We start from the raw sequence: 15,187 nt of genomic DNA, 5'->3' as shown, positions 1-15,187 counted from the left end.
CAAGGCTCTTGATCACAAGGGTTGGTGGCATATTCATGGGCACCACCAAGTTTTTGGCTCCACCTGCTAAAAAGATGATGGCATGTAAGACTTGGCCCAAAGGGACACCTGTGTCTTCCCATAGAAGTTATTATTATTATTTATTATTATTATAGCGCCATTTATTCCATGGCGCTTTACATGTGATAGGGATATACATAACAAAAGCATTTACATAATCTTAACAAAACGAGTCAGCGACTGGTACAGGAGGAGCGAGGACCCTGCTCACATTCTAGAAGGGGGTGTGAGGATACAGTAGGTGAGGGTAGAGCTGGTCATGCAGCGGTATGGTGGAGCGGTGGTTACTGCAGGTTGTAGGCTTGTCGGAAGAAGTAGGTCTTCAGGCTTCTTTTGAAGGTTTCCACGGTAGGCGAGAGTCTGATGTGTTGGGGTAGAGAGTTCCAGAGTAGGGGGGAAGCACGGGAGAAATCTTGTATACGATTGTGGGAAGAGGAGATAAGAGGGGAGTAGAGAAGGAGATCCTGTGAGGATCGGAGGTTGCGTGTAGGTAAGTACCGGGAGACTAGGTCAGAGATATATGGAGGAGACAGGTTGTGGATGGCTTTGTATGCCGTGGTTAGGGTTTTGAATTGAATTCTCTGGGCAATAGGGAGCCAGTGAAGAGATTGACAGAGAGGAGAGGCCAGGGAATAGAGGGGGACAGGTGGATTAGTCAGGCAGCAGAGTTTAGGATAGATTGGAGAGGCGCAAGAGTGTTGGAAGGGAGGCCACGGAGCAGGAGGTTGCAGTTGTCGAGGCTGGATATGATGAGGGCGTGCACTAGTGTTTTTGCAGAGTCTTTGGTGAGGAATGTGCGGATCCGGGAGATGTTTTTGAGTTGGAGTCGGCAGGAAGTGGAAAGGGCTTGGATATGTGGCTTGAAGGAGAGGTCAGGGTCCAGGGTTACTCCAAGGCAGCGAGCTTGTGGGACTGGGGAGAGTGAACAGCCATTGACGTTGATGGCTAGGTCAGATGGGGGATGTGAATGAGAGGGTGGAAAGAGGATGAACTCTGTTTTATCCATGTTGAGTTTTAGAAATCTGTCAGAGAAGGAGGATGAGATGGCGGTCAGACATAGTGGGATTTTGGTTAGTAGGGAGGAGATATCGGGTCCAGAGAGGTAGATCTGTGTGTCATCAGCATAGAGGTGATACTGAAAACCGTGAGACTCTATGAGCTGTCCCAGGCCAAAGGTGTAGATGGAGAAGAGCAGAGGTCCTAGAACTGAACCTTGGGGGACACCAACAGATAGGGGGCGAGATGAAGAGGTGGTGTGTGAGTGGGAGACGCTGAATGTCCTGTCTGTTAAGTATGAGGAGATCCAAGATAGAGCCAAGTCCGTGATGCCAAGAGATGAGAGAATCTGGAGTAAGAAGGAATGGTCCACTGTGTCAAAGGCAGATGACAGGTCCAGAAGGAGGAGGATGGAGTAGTGTCGCTTGGATTTGGCATTTAGTAGGTCGTTGGTGACTTTAGTCAGGGCAGTTTCAGTCGAGTGATGCGGTCGGAAGCCAGATGGCAGGCGGTCGAAGAGGGAGCAGGAGGAGAGGTGGGAGGACAGTTCAAGGTGGACATGTTGTTCTAGTAGTTTTGAGGCAAAGGGGAGGAGTGATATGGGGCGGTAGCTAGTCAGAGAGGAAGGGTCAAGGGAGGGCTTTTTGAGGATGGGTGTGATTGCGGCATGTTTGAAACATGAGGGGAAGACACCGGTTGTTAGTGACAGGTTGAAGAGGTGGGTTATGGTTGGGATGAAGACTGTGGCAAGGTTAGTGATGAGGTGGGATGGGATTGGGTCAAGTTCACAGGTGGTGAGGTGTGATTTGGAGAGTAAAGAGGAGACTTGACCTTCTGTAATGGTGGAGAAGTGGGGTTTGGAGGAGGAGGGTTGAGTAGATATGAGGAGGGGTTGTGTGGACTTTAGGCAAAAGTTTTGTCTGATGGTGTCAATCTTCTGTTTGAAGAAGGAGGCAAAGTCTTCGGCTGAGATGAGAGAAGAGGGAGGAGGTGCTGGGGGACGAAGGAGAGAGTTGAAAGTGTTAAATAGCTGTTTAGGGTTGTGAGATAGGGAGGATATGAGAGATGAGAAGTAGGTTTGTTTTGCTGTAGTGAGTGCGGCCTTGAAATTAGTGAGGGATTGCTTGAATGCAATGAAGTGCTCGATGGAGTGAGACCTTTTCCATCTCCGCTCCGCAACCCTGGAGGCCCGGCGCAGTTCTTTAGTAAGTTTAGTGTGCCAGGGTTGCCTGTTGAATGTGCGAGATGTGGTGTGTGTGAGAGGGGCGATCGAGTCGAGAGCTGCAGCTATTGTGGTGTTATATGAAGCAGCAGCAACGTCTGCATTGTGTAAGGAATTTATGTCTGTAAGAGGGAGGAGGGATTCAGAGAGTGAGTGTAGGTCAAGGTGTTTGAGATTTCTGCAAGGGTGTGTAAGTTTGTGGAGTGGGGATTGTGCACCTGGAGAGGAGAGGGTAGAGAATGTGAGGAGGTTATGGTCAGAGAGGGAGAGGTGAGTTAGAGAGGTTAGATAGGGAATAGAGGCGGGTGAAGATGAGGTCCAGTGTGTGGCCATCTTTGTGGGTGGGTGTGGAAGACCATTGAGTGAGTCCGAAGGAGGAAGTGAGAGATAGGAACTTAGAGACAGACGAGTGGGAAGTGCTAATGGGGATGTTGAAGTCACCTATTATGATAGTGGGGATGTCAGTGGAGAGGAAGTGAAGCAGCCAGGTGGTGAAGTGGTCTAAGAAGGTGGTGGCATGCCCTGGGGTTCGGTAAACGACGGCCAGTTGGAGGGGGAATAGATGCGCACACAGTGCACCTCAAAAGAGGGGAGTGTAACGGAGGGTGGCAGTGGGATTTGGGTGAAAGCGCAGTGTTCTGATAGGAGAAAACCTACGCCTCCGTCATGTTTGCCGTTGGGCGGGGGGTGTGGGAAAGTTGGAATCCGCCATATGAAAGTGCAGCTGGGGAGGCTGTGTCAGAGGGGGTGAGCCAGGTTTCAGTGATGGCGAGGAAGGAAAGTTTGTTTGTAATGAAAAGATCGTGGATGAAGGAAAGTTTGTTGCAGACAGAGCGAGCGTTCCATAGAGCTCCTGTTAGAGCAACTAAGGGAGTGGGGATTAGTTGGATGGGTATGAGGTTAGAAGGGTTGCGACAGTTTGTGGAAGGTCGTGGATAGTAGGAAGAAGTAACTGTGGGGATATGGCGAGGAGGACCAGGATTTGGAGAGATATCTCCAGCAGTGAGTAGGAGCAGAGAAAGTGTTAGCAGGTGGGAGCAAGAGAGAGCATGGGGTGGCTGTCTGTGCTTGGAGTTCCAGGATTGAATGTTGAGGAATAATTCGGAGGATGAGGTAAAGTGAATGGGGAGGATGGAGGGAGAGATGAAGAGTTTCTTACTAGGTGTAGGGATTTGAGGGGTTATTTGAAAGTGAAGGACTATAGAGGAAAAAGTGAAAGCTAACAGAAACATAGTTAAAAGAGAGTAAGTGGTCAAAGTGTTGGTTACCTGACTCCTGCCCTGACTAATTGCCTCTGAAATAACTGCCACTTATCTCCGAAGCCACTTTGCACAAGAAGACGCGTGCACACCCCAGCACACGTGCACCCCTTACAGAGCTTCTAAATATATAGGGCACATTAAACTATCAGGAGAAGGGCATTGTGGGAGCTGCTTATGGCTAAATTAGCAGCTGGTCGTCTCACCAGGAGATGGCTGGGTGATCAAAGACAGAGCTAGGACTCTAGTCTCTGCAGTTTAGCACCTCTAAAAATCAGATAAGATCTATAGTGGGGAAGGGGCAGACATATGTGGGTATTGAATGGAGTGGGACAGATAAAGCAGAGAAATTATGCAGAGCATGTACCAGTGAGGTGAATCAGCAGAGCATTAGATTACAGCAGACACAGCAGGCAGAGAAATTATGCAGTTCTCCTTTAAAAGCTTAATTGTAATCATGATGAATAATGAACAAGAGGGGTTTTTAGGAAGGTCCAAAAATGTTTCCAAATTTTACATTTCCAGCAGTCAAAACAGATTCTGCCATCATAGAAATGAACTGACAAACTTGTGTAAAAACCACACTCGACCACTGGAGTGTGTATAGTTTTAGCGCTGTCAGACAAGTCCTGGTGAACGGTCTTCTAGAGTGCAACTGGTGGTAACCATTGTGCAAATGTGCCCGCAAAAAAGCTGGCTAGGAGCTAGTGTCACATTTACCCATTCTGCCTCCCAGTAGAGTAGGCTAGCCTCCCTACTTGCCTTAATTATGTGGCTGCTGGAGTTTTATGAAGAGGTGTGGTGGATATGGTTTCACAGAGGGCTCTGGTAGACAGCAATTCATAGATGGCCTCAGATGGACAGAGTTTCTTTGAGGGTTCTGGTGGGCAGCGACTCACGGAGGGCTCTGGTGAACAACGACTCACGGAGGGCTCTGGTGGACAACGACTCACGGAGGGCTCTGGTGGACAACGACTTACGGAGGGCTCTGGTGGACAACGACTCACGGAGGGCTCTGGTGGACAACGACTCACGGAGGGCTCTGGTGGACAACGACTCACGGAGGGGGCTCTGGTGGACAACGACTCACGGAGGGGGCTCTGGTGGACAACGACTCACGGAGGGGGCTCTGGTGGACAACGACTCACGGAGGGGGCTCTGGTGGACAACGACTCACGGAGGGGGCTCTGGTGGACAACGACTCACGGAGGGGGCTCTGGTGGACAACGACTCACGGAGGGGGCTCTGGTGGACAACGACTCACGGAGGGCTCTGGTGAACAACGACTCACGGAGGGCTCTGGTGAACAACGACTCACGGAGGGCTCTGGTGAACAACGACTCACGGAGGGCTCTGGTGAACAACGACTCACGGAGGGCTCTGGTGAACAACGACTCACGGAGGGCTCTGGTGAACAACGACTCACGGAGGGCTCTGGTGAACAACGACTCACGGAGGGCTCTGGTGAACAACGACTCACGGAGGGCTCTGGTGAACAACGACTCACGGAGGGCTCTGGTGAACAACGACTCACGGAGGGCTCTGGTGAACAACGACTCACGGAGGGCTCTGGTGAACAACGACTCACGGAGGGCTCTGGTGAACAACGACTCACGGAGGGCTCTGGTGAACAACGACTCACGGAGGGCTCTAGTGAACAACGACTCACGGAGGGCTCTGGTGAACAACGACTCACGGAGGGCTCTGGTGAACAACGACTCACGGAGGGCTCTGGTGAACAACGACTCACGGAGGGCTCTGGTGAACAACGACTCACGGAGGGCTCTGGTGAACAACGACTCACGGAGGGCTCTGGTGAACAACGACTCACGGAGGGCTCTGGTGAACAACGACTCACGGAGGGCTCTGGTGAACAACGACTCACGGAGGGCTCTGGTGAACAACGACTCACGGAGGGCTCTGGTGAACAACGACTCACGGAGGGCTCTGGTGAACAACGACTCACGGAGGGCTCTGGTGAACAACGACTCACGGAGGGCTCTGGTGAACAACGACTCACGGAGGGCTCTGGTGAACAACGACTCACGGAGGGCTCTGGTGAACAACGACTCACGGAGGGCTCTGGTGAACAACGACTCACGGAGGGCTCTGGTGAACAACGACTCACGGAGGGGCTCTGGTGAACAACGACTCACGGAGGGCTCTGGTGGACAACGACTCACGGAGGGCTCTGGTGGACAACGACTCACGGAGGGCTCTGGTGGACAACGACTCACGGAGGGCTCTGGTGAACAACGACTCACGGAGGGCTCTGGTGAACAACGACTCACGGAGGGCTCTGGTGAACAACGACTCACGGAGGGCTCTGGTGAACAACGACTCACGGAGGGCTCTGGTGAACAACGACTCACGGAGGGCTCTGGTGAACAACGACTCACGGAGGGCTCTGGTGAACAACGACTCACGGAGGGGCTCTGGTGAACAACGACTCACGGAGGGCTCTGGTGAACAACGACTCACGGAGGGCTCTGGTGAACAACGACTCACGGAGGGCTCTGGTGAACAACGACTCACGGAGGGCTCTGGTGAACAACGACTCACGGAGGGGCTCTGGTGAACAACGACTCACGGAGGGCTCTGGTGGACAACGACTCACGGAGGGCTCTGGTGGACAACGACTCACGGAGGGCTCTGGTGGACAACGACTCACGGAGGGCTCTGGTGAACAACGACTCACGGAGGGCTCTGGTGAACAACGACTCACGGAGGGCTCTGGTGAACAACGACTCACGGAGGGCTCTGGTGAACAACGACTCACGGAGGGCTCTGGTGAACAACGACTCACGGAGGGCTCTGGTGAACAACGACTCACGGAGGGCTCTGGTGAACAACGACTCACGGAGGGCTCTGGTGAACAACGACTCACGGAGGGCTCTGGTGAACAACGACTCACGGAGGGCTCTGGTGAACAACGACTCACGGAGGGCTCTGGTGAACAACGACTCACGGAGGGCTCTGGTGAACAACGACTCACGGAGGGGCTCTGGTGAACAACGACTCACGGAGGGCTCTGGTGGACAACGACTCACGGAGGGCTCTGGTGGACAACGACTCACGGAGGGCTCTGGTGAACAACGACTCACGGAGGGCTCTGGTGAACAACGACTCACGGAGGGCTCTGGTGGACAGTTTTTCTTGGATGCCTTTCGAGGACAGCAATTCATGCATGGCTCTTGAGGACAGCGATTCATGGAGGACAGCTCTGAAATGCTTAATCTAAAAGGAGAGGAAGCCGAGCAATGTACTCTATCAACTCTGGCAGTCTCCAATTCTTTCAGCAAGTTGGCCTTCAAAACCACAAAATTGGGTTTGGAGTAGACTGACCAATCCTTACTGTGGTGCATATTACACATCATGAATTGCTAATCTAGGGGGATTAGCTAGGCAGACGAGAAAGCGGAGGTAATGCTGCGAAAGATTTAAGTTTAGTCTTCACATTTATTTCTTTTTTTTAAAACAAGTCTAATCTGCGGAAAAAAAAAAGTTTAATAGAATATTCATGCGGTATGTGTAATACTGCAGAGTATGCTTAAGATCTCCACAAATCCCAAAATTAGATCATTTCGGCAGGCTTTATTGCCTTTAAGTGTGATAGACGAGGTGTTTATGGGTCCAACAGGTTGCAATTATCACTTAAGCACCGAGTGTCCCATTAAGATTCTAATCAGTGATGAAGGGCAACGTGCAACCAAAGGGCAACAGAGTGAAGCTGATACTGTTCTACCGGCGCGCGATCTTTGGGGACGGAACAGACGGGAGGTCTGTGGAAAAATAAAGAGGCTCTCAGGGAGGCAATTAGGGTTCTGGCAGACAGAGCGCAGCTAAATAATTTACTCTGATTGCTAAGAAAAAAAAAAAAAGAACAGCTGTTCAAATTTAGCATGAAGATTCCTATATTGATGGAGCTGCCAAAGCGTATGAAATTATTTATCAGGGAGCGGGAAATAAATAAGCCTTCTGTTATCTTGATTGTCAGCACTACTGCGAGTGTAAGACCCACCGCTCGAGGATCCTAGAACTGGGGGATTCTGCGGCAAAATCATCCTCACGTAAATGAATGTGCCTTGGAAAATGTCTGCAGTCTCCGTCTGCGCAGCGGTTCACTTGTCAGAGCAGCAGTTGGAGCTCCAGAGCTGCACTTCCTTCTGGAAGTTGGGACGGGCACAGAAAGGAGTCGTATCGGAGGCTGTGAATAATTATTGTTTGGTCCCTCAGTCATTTCACTGAACTTCTTCCCATTCCTCTTTGCCCCCAATTAGTTGAATAGTCCTGCAGTGATGACATGCTGTACGTATGCATGTGAAATTGACAACTGGGCGTGTCCCTACACAGTCTGACACTGGAAGTGCTGATTGGACATTGAAGGACTCTGTAGAAATGGTAACACCCAGCTGTCGTTTATTCAAACATTTCCAGGAGGATTAACGTAGAAATTTCACAACTCAGTGTTTGACTATATACTAAGTATACACTAAGCGTAAATGTCAGGAGAGTGATGGATTCAAGGTAGCAAAATAGTCTGGTCTTGGCAGCCTTTTATCCTTCTAGGCATAGGGGGTCTTTTCACACTGCATTTTTTTAAATTTTCTTTTATCATATACATAAGGAAAGCCCTGTAGACCCTCATTCGCTTTTGGCAACTCCATAGATTCTCTTCTCCCTCTCCCAACTTAAGGGGTTATTCCCATCTCCAAAATTCTATCCCAAATATATAGTAGATGTAATAATAATAATATTAGCAAATACCTCCAATTAGAAATATAGTATAGTTCTTCTGATTTGCTATGTCGCTTACCCCATGTGCAGGGCATTGTAGTAGCTTAGGTATCTATGGTTATGCCCAATCATATAGTGACAGTCAGTTAGTCGTTAGTGGATGTAACCATGGATATCTAAGCTACTGTAATGCCCTGCACATGGGGTAAGTGACATAGCAAATTGGAAGAACTATACTATATTTCTAATTGGAAGTGTTTGCTAATATTATTATTATTACACCTACTACATATTGGGATAGGATCTTGGAGATGGGAATACCCCTTTAAGTTGGACGAGGTAGAGGAGCCAAACTGGCTTCCGTTTAGCGAATGAGGGTCTACAGAGCTTTCCTTATGTATATGATACAAGGGGGAAAAAAAAGATGCCTTGAAGGATAAAAGGCTGCCAAGACTAGAATATTTTTCTACCTGGAATCCATCATTCTCCTGACATTTAAGCTTAGTGTATACTTAGTATATAGTAGAACACTGTGATGTGACATTTTTAGGTGACTCCTCCTGGAAATGTATGAATAAATGACAACTGGGTGTTACCATTCTTCTTGTTGATAGGGTGTGTTCCTACACAGTCCGTCAATGTCCAATCAGTACTGCAAGTCAGACTGTGTAGGAAACACGCCCAGTTGTCACATTTAAAAGAGGAATAACAGAGGGACGATACAATGCTGAGGTCTGTAAAAAAAAAAAAGGCTCAATAATTGTATTTTGATGAGAAATGTTGAAATTGAACAAAGCGGACATGTCAGGAAAGGGGATGGGTCTTCTTTAATGAAACTTTGCAGTAGGTTGTTACCCATCTCTTGCCAAATTAGCACCAGCCAAATTTTGGATCCACTTTACAGCTGGATCATTAATGTCTACTCAGGTCTCGAACCCACAACCTTCACATTACAGATAGATGGGAGCTTTAGTGTACTGAGCCACGAGCTCTAGTCTTGATCTAGTGGATCATTAACGTAGGATTAGAAAAAAAGTTTCTTTTTTTTTAACAATTCATAGCCGATAACAGATTTGGAACAGGACACCATCTTTCTAGCCCCAGAATAAGCACCGGTTTCAAGGCCGTCATTCCCAAAGATTTTATTTTTTTTTAATGTTTTGTTGGCAGTCTGTGCCATCAACGCGTTCCTCGCGATTAATACCCATCGCCTGCAGCTTGATCCGTCTGGATACGACAGCTGGGGGAAACCGGCGTCGCTCACAAAAACTGGGAGGTAAATCTGATTCGCGGACATTTATCTGCACAGTCTCAGCTGCTCGCGCGGCAAGAGTCTCGAAAGTGAAAAAAATAAAAAAATGTAATCACTTCTTCAGTTTCTCCTCGTAGAAAAGAAAAATGATAAATCACAAAAATCTACTGGTTGGAAAGAGTCTAAACACTGCCCTCCAGCAAGCAATTAGAGCCTCCTTGTATCTGATTGAAGGCTCCAAGAAAGAAATGGCTTTGGCTGACGTCGCTTCTGGGACAAGAGAGTGCGGCAGTGTCTTATTCACTTCATAGGAAAATACTTTAAGATTGCCGCCTCTCCTCGCGCCGAGCTGAGAAAACAAACAGATCAATAACGCTGTTAACAGGAAAAAAAAAATATTATACATGGCTATGGGTGACATCTTCCTCCAGAAAAATGGGGAGAGTAACTTTAGAAGATGTCATGATGGGACCCGCTACAGAAGTGGTAAAAAAAATAGCTGAAAAAAACTGCATAAAACTACATGACCCTGCATAACCGCTAATATAAACTATTCTGCACGGTTTCAACCCCAAAACCTACTTTTCTTAATTGTTTTTCCCCTTCCAGCACTACTGTTAATCAGTGCAATATCGAGCTGGCTGCTGGGCAATGTCATATAATCCATTTCTCTGTTTCCTGCCTACAACTCCCAAAACCCTTGCAGACGCTTTGTGTTTCACATCACACCCACACCCACCTGTCTCCATCCCCTTCTGGCAGCTGTTAATATAGTCCACAAAAAATTCCTAGTCAATCTTCCTCTGTCAGTTGTAAATAAAATACCAAGTAAGCTCCCAGTCATTCTCCTTCCCCTTCTGGCAGCTGTTAATATAGTCCGTAAAAAAATCCTAGTCAATCTACTATCTCTGGCAGCTGTAAATAGTGTTCATAGTAAGCTCCCACTCAGTTTCCTTTTTCCTTCTGGTAGATGTCAATATAGTGCTTAGTAAATTCCTAGTCAATCTACTTTCATCTCTGGCAGCTGTAAATAAAATACTAAGTAAGCTCCCAGTCAGTCTCCTTCACCTTCTGGCAGCTATTGATACAGTCCATAAAAAATACATAGTCAATCTACTTCCATGTCCAAGTAAGCTCCTAGTCAGTGTCCTTCACCTTCTGGCAGCTATTGATATAATCCATAAAAAATACATAGTCAATAGACTTCCATGTCTGGCAGCTGTAAATAGCATTCCCAGTAAAAAAACAAACAAACAGTGCTTGCTAGCCTATTGTGTTCTCCCCAATAACTAAGATGTTAAGGTTTAGTGTACTTTGTGTTCCAGTCATTTTAGGTGAAATTTTAAGAATAAGTGATCCTCTGTGTATATGAGGAATAACGCTATTTCTTGCTTTTCTATGACTAGTATTCAGCATTTTTCACCACTTTTCCCCACTGCAGACTCGCTCTCTAGTTTTCAGTTGTCTCTGAGCTATTAGGTGGAGACTAGCTGCTATGATGACTCCCATACACTGCACACACAGACACACGAGGGATTTCTGCTCTTCTGCCCCTATATAGTACATGTTGAAAAGCAGCAGCATGGAAGGCAACAAACAGTAGTACTGAGCAGTGTAGGTATGAATCCAGCTCTGGGGAGAGATAAAATACTTACAAGAAAGCAGGAGCACAGTTCTGAGTGTCTTTCTCCCTGGTCTCTTACTCTGCTCCCCCTCCTTACCCCCCCATTCTCGGCTTTCCATAGACTTCAATAAGCAGCTATAATCTGATCCCTCAGTGACCTGGCAGTCCATCTTTTTTTTAACTAGACTAATGATGAGTTCACCAGGCAGAGAGAAGTGAGAAGTGGCGGCTCATAAGTGGAGCAAGAAGAATATTTCGCTGATAAGATAAATTACAAAGTTTCTTATATTTGGCTTGGACTGCTGCAAAACTGTGACCATTTCACATCTCATTTCTTTACTACATCGTGGGTACAAATTAAGAGCATTCTCCAATGTTTAAAGGGGTCTTTCGCTACTACGATATTAACTATCTTTACGATAGGTCATCGATCTGACCAATCATTAATTTTATGAGATCACAGACACCCGGCAGCCCCAAATGAAGGGCAGTACCCACCAAAACCAACAAACAGTTGACGGAGTTGTTGTGTCCGGCACCGTGAAGGTTTACATCCGGCCGCCTTAAATCCTAAGGAGGGGCCATCAATATCAAAGTAGTGAAACAGTCCTCTACTGGATGTTCATGTAAATCCCCCTGCATGCGACAAGAGTGCCCCGAGTCATACGCTAGGATAAAGTCATCGATATGACTAATCATTTGGTTTATGAGATCACCGACACCTGGCAGTCCCAAATGAAGAGGAGTACCCGATAAGGCCACTAAACAGTTGACTTGAGTTGTAGTGTCCGGCACCGTGAAGGTTTACATCCGGCCGCCTTAAATCCTAAGGAGGGGCCATCAATATCAAAGTAGTGAAACACTCCTCTACCGGACGTTCAAGTAAGACCCCCTGCATGCGACAAGAGTGCCCTTAGGCATACGCTAGGATGGTGTACCTCTTCTAGCTGTAGAGTCCACAATAAAAAAAAAATAGAAAAAACATGTATGGCACTTAAAGGGGTTATCTGGGCAAAAACTGCTCATTATCTAAGGGCTGGACTTTGAAATAATAATAATAAAACTAATCATCCTCACCTCTTGGTTCCATGGCAGGTCACTCAGTGGTCTAAGCCAGCACCAGAAATGATGACTGCATTGTGATTCAGTCACAGGACCACTGCGGCTTGTGATAGACTGCAGCGGTCAGGTGACTTGAACAGTGTCAGAAAAACATCCAGGAGGTTGAAAGCAGATAAGTGTCATTTATTTTGTGGATGGGGTAAAGAGGACCTTTTTCCCCCTTTACTGGTTGATATATATATATATATATATCTAGTCTTATGTATACGTCAAGAAAAATGTGAACAGAGCCTTAGGTTTTATTCCCAGCACAGCAGTCACATAGGGATCCAGATCCATAAAGCAAACTTTGATTTTGGTCACATAATGACTAAAAGTAGGGAAAAGCATTGAACATAAAAGCGGAATGTGTCGACAGTTTCTGGAGAACACACACAATACATTAAAGTGAAGTGCAGGCTTTAATGTGCATTTAATGTTCCTTGCAGTTTGCAGAGAAAAGACCTGATGTTCTATTTGAAGTGCCTGCACAATATCTATAAATTCATTCCGCCATCAAACGCCTGACCTCTGCCACCATGGTGCACTGGGGGCGCTCACGCACCTTTGTCACTGAAGTCATCCACAAGCACAATCTCGGCGATGAGCTCCGGGGGAGAGCGGTTGAGTATGCTGTGCACGGTACGTAGAAGGGAGGACCAGCCCTCGTTGTGGAAGGGGATTATCACGCTGGTGTTTGGCAGCTTTACCGTATAGACCTTGTTCCTGCAGCTAGAAACAAAAAAAAAAATATGAGATAGGACATAAAAAGTGACAGCTGTCAGCTTCATATGCAGAACATGCCCTGAGCTCATGTCATCTGAGGACAGCATGGGAACATCTGGGAAAACTCCGGCCGAGAGGTGCGAAAGTAGAGATGGCCATTTGTATGGCTCCGTGTGAGGATATAAACAGAGTAAGGATGCGGCACTGGTCTTGATGGAAACATGCCATGCAATCTGTCGGCCTAAATCACTGCAGTAAACTTAATAAGTAATGCACATCATCTTCTACACGGATGAGCACCAAGACAAACCCAAATCTACGGTAATCTATCTGATTAGTAAGAAAATGCATAATTTAAAAGGGGTCCGTGTAAACGATAGGGTAAGCTCTCATTATCCCTAGAATGATGGTCTGGTTACCAGAGAAAGTGTCCCAACATGGGGACTCCAACAACACCAACCATATGTCATTATATGTAGGGCATCAGAATGTCTAAAACAAGTACCTCCATGTCTTTTTATACCTCTACTGCCCTCACTGTCTGTTCACTTTGTCAATCACTTGGCTGATTGCTAGTGACCGGCTATATTTAGATAATCAGATTTTTCTAAAGGTAAATTTAGGTGAACAATATTTGAGATACACTATTAATCAGATTTTTCCCAAAAGTATACTTAGGTGATCAAGATTAGGGTTGTTCACCTCTTTTCTTATTTCATGCTGTTCCTCTTCTAGCGGTGCACAGGACCCCCTCCGGTTCCTCTTGCTTTCTCTCTGCAGCCAGTGATGGGCTGCAGGGGTTATATGCCTGTCAGCACCACAGCACAGAAGAAAGTAAAAAGATTGGCAGGGAACCAAGGCACCGCTAGAAGAGGAAGGCAGGGAACTAGGCAGGCGAGCATGCTTTATGTTTTATCTGTAGACCTTACATGCCCACTTTTAAACATAAAAAAGGGTGGACAATCCCCTTTAAGCAGTATGCATCATTAATCAGATTTTCATAAAACTGACAGGTGGGCGTGACCACACCCTGCCCTGCCCCATATCCAAAGTGGTGTTTAAACATCAAAAGTCGCATTTTTTTGCCAAACTCCGAGCTGCGCAAAAATGTGCAAATTTTCAACGGTTTTACACCGCTTTTGTGGTGTAAAAGCGGGGAGAGTGGCCGTCGTCGTCGGAAGAGGAGAGTGGCCGTCGTCTTCGGAAGAGGAGAGTGGCCGTCGTCGTCGGAAGAGGAGAGTGGCCGTCGTCGTCGGAAGAGGAGAGTGGCCGTCGTCGTCGGAAGAGGAGAGTGGCCGTCGTCGTCGGAAGAGGAGAGTGGCCGTCGTCGTCGGAAGAGGAGAGTGGCCGTCGTCGTCGGAAGAGGAAAGTGGCTGTCGTCGTCGGGAGAGCCTGGCTGCCATTGGGAGAGCCTGGCTGCCATTGGGAGAGCCTGGCTGCCATTGGGAGAGCCTGGCTGCCATTGGGAGAGCCTGGCTGCCATTGGGAGAGCCTGGCTGCCATTGGGGGAGCTTGGGGTTATAATAGCGACTTCCATTTATTTGCCAATCCCTTTAAACGCAAAGCATGAGCACAAAGCTAGTTCCATAGATACATGGCATGTACATCCCCCCACAGGCGCACACCTAGGCTGTAGACTGGCCATGCCATTAAGAAAGGACATTACAATCTAATTCATTCCACAACCTGGTGGTCTTGGTGCCATCCTAAATTTAATGGGGGTCCAAGCTAACTACATGTCTCTATGTGGGTAACATTACACAAGCTAAGCTGATTTCAGACCCTTTTAAATTTTTCACTCTTTGTTTCATTGCAGCAATTTGGTAAATTCTAAAAAGTTTATTTTTTTTCTCATTAAAGTACACTCTGCACCCCATCTTGACAGAAAAAAAAAACAGAAATGGAGAAATTTTTGCAAATTTATTAAAAAAGAAAAACTGGTATGTATGGCACCTTTCATCCCTGTATGTATGGCCCCCCTCATCCCTCTTCCTGGTATGTATGGCCCCCCTCATCCTGGTATGCTAGGCACCTCCGGATCCCAGTCGCGATGCACAGAAAAAAAATTAACAATTATACTCACCTCCTCTCTGCTCCAGCGCTGTGTCCCGCTCTGTGCCGGAATAGTCAAAGGCACGCCAGGCCCCACGCCGGGACTGCGCTCGGCTGTCAGCGTGCCCGCTATTCAAGTCCATGAATATTCACCACTC

General features: G+C 47.4%; 1 protein-coding gene across 1 annotated transcript in view; it reads right to left on the bottom strand.

The window, feature by feature from the left end:
- GALNT10 (polypeptide N-acetylgalactosaminyltransferase 10) overlaps positions 1-15,187 on the bottom strand; it is a 125,852-nt gene that overhangs the window by 29,223 nt on the left and 81,442 nt on the right. Inside the window, exon 4 of the mRNA XM_073649851.1 lies at positions 12,817-12,983. Coding sequence (XP_073505952.1) covers positions 12,817-12,983 — 167 coding nt within the window. The remainder of the gene's footprint in view (positions 1-12,816; positions 12,984-15,187) is intronic.

Source organism: Phyllobates terribilis, unplaced genomic scaffold, assembly GCF_046119375.1.
Source record: "Phyllobates terribilis strain yellow unplaced genomic scaffold, ASM4611937v1 Scaffold_10__3_contigs__length_209671492, whole genome shotgun sequence".
Taxonomy (NCBI): Eukaryota; Metazoa; Chordata; class Amphibia; order Anura; family Dendrobatidae; genus Phyllobates; species Phyllobates terribilis.
This window is presented reverse-complemented; position numbering and strand designations above follow the sequence as displayed.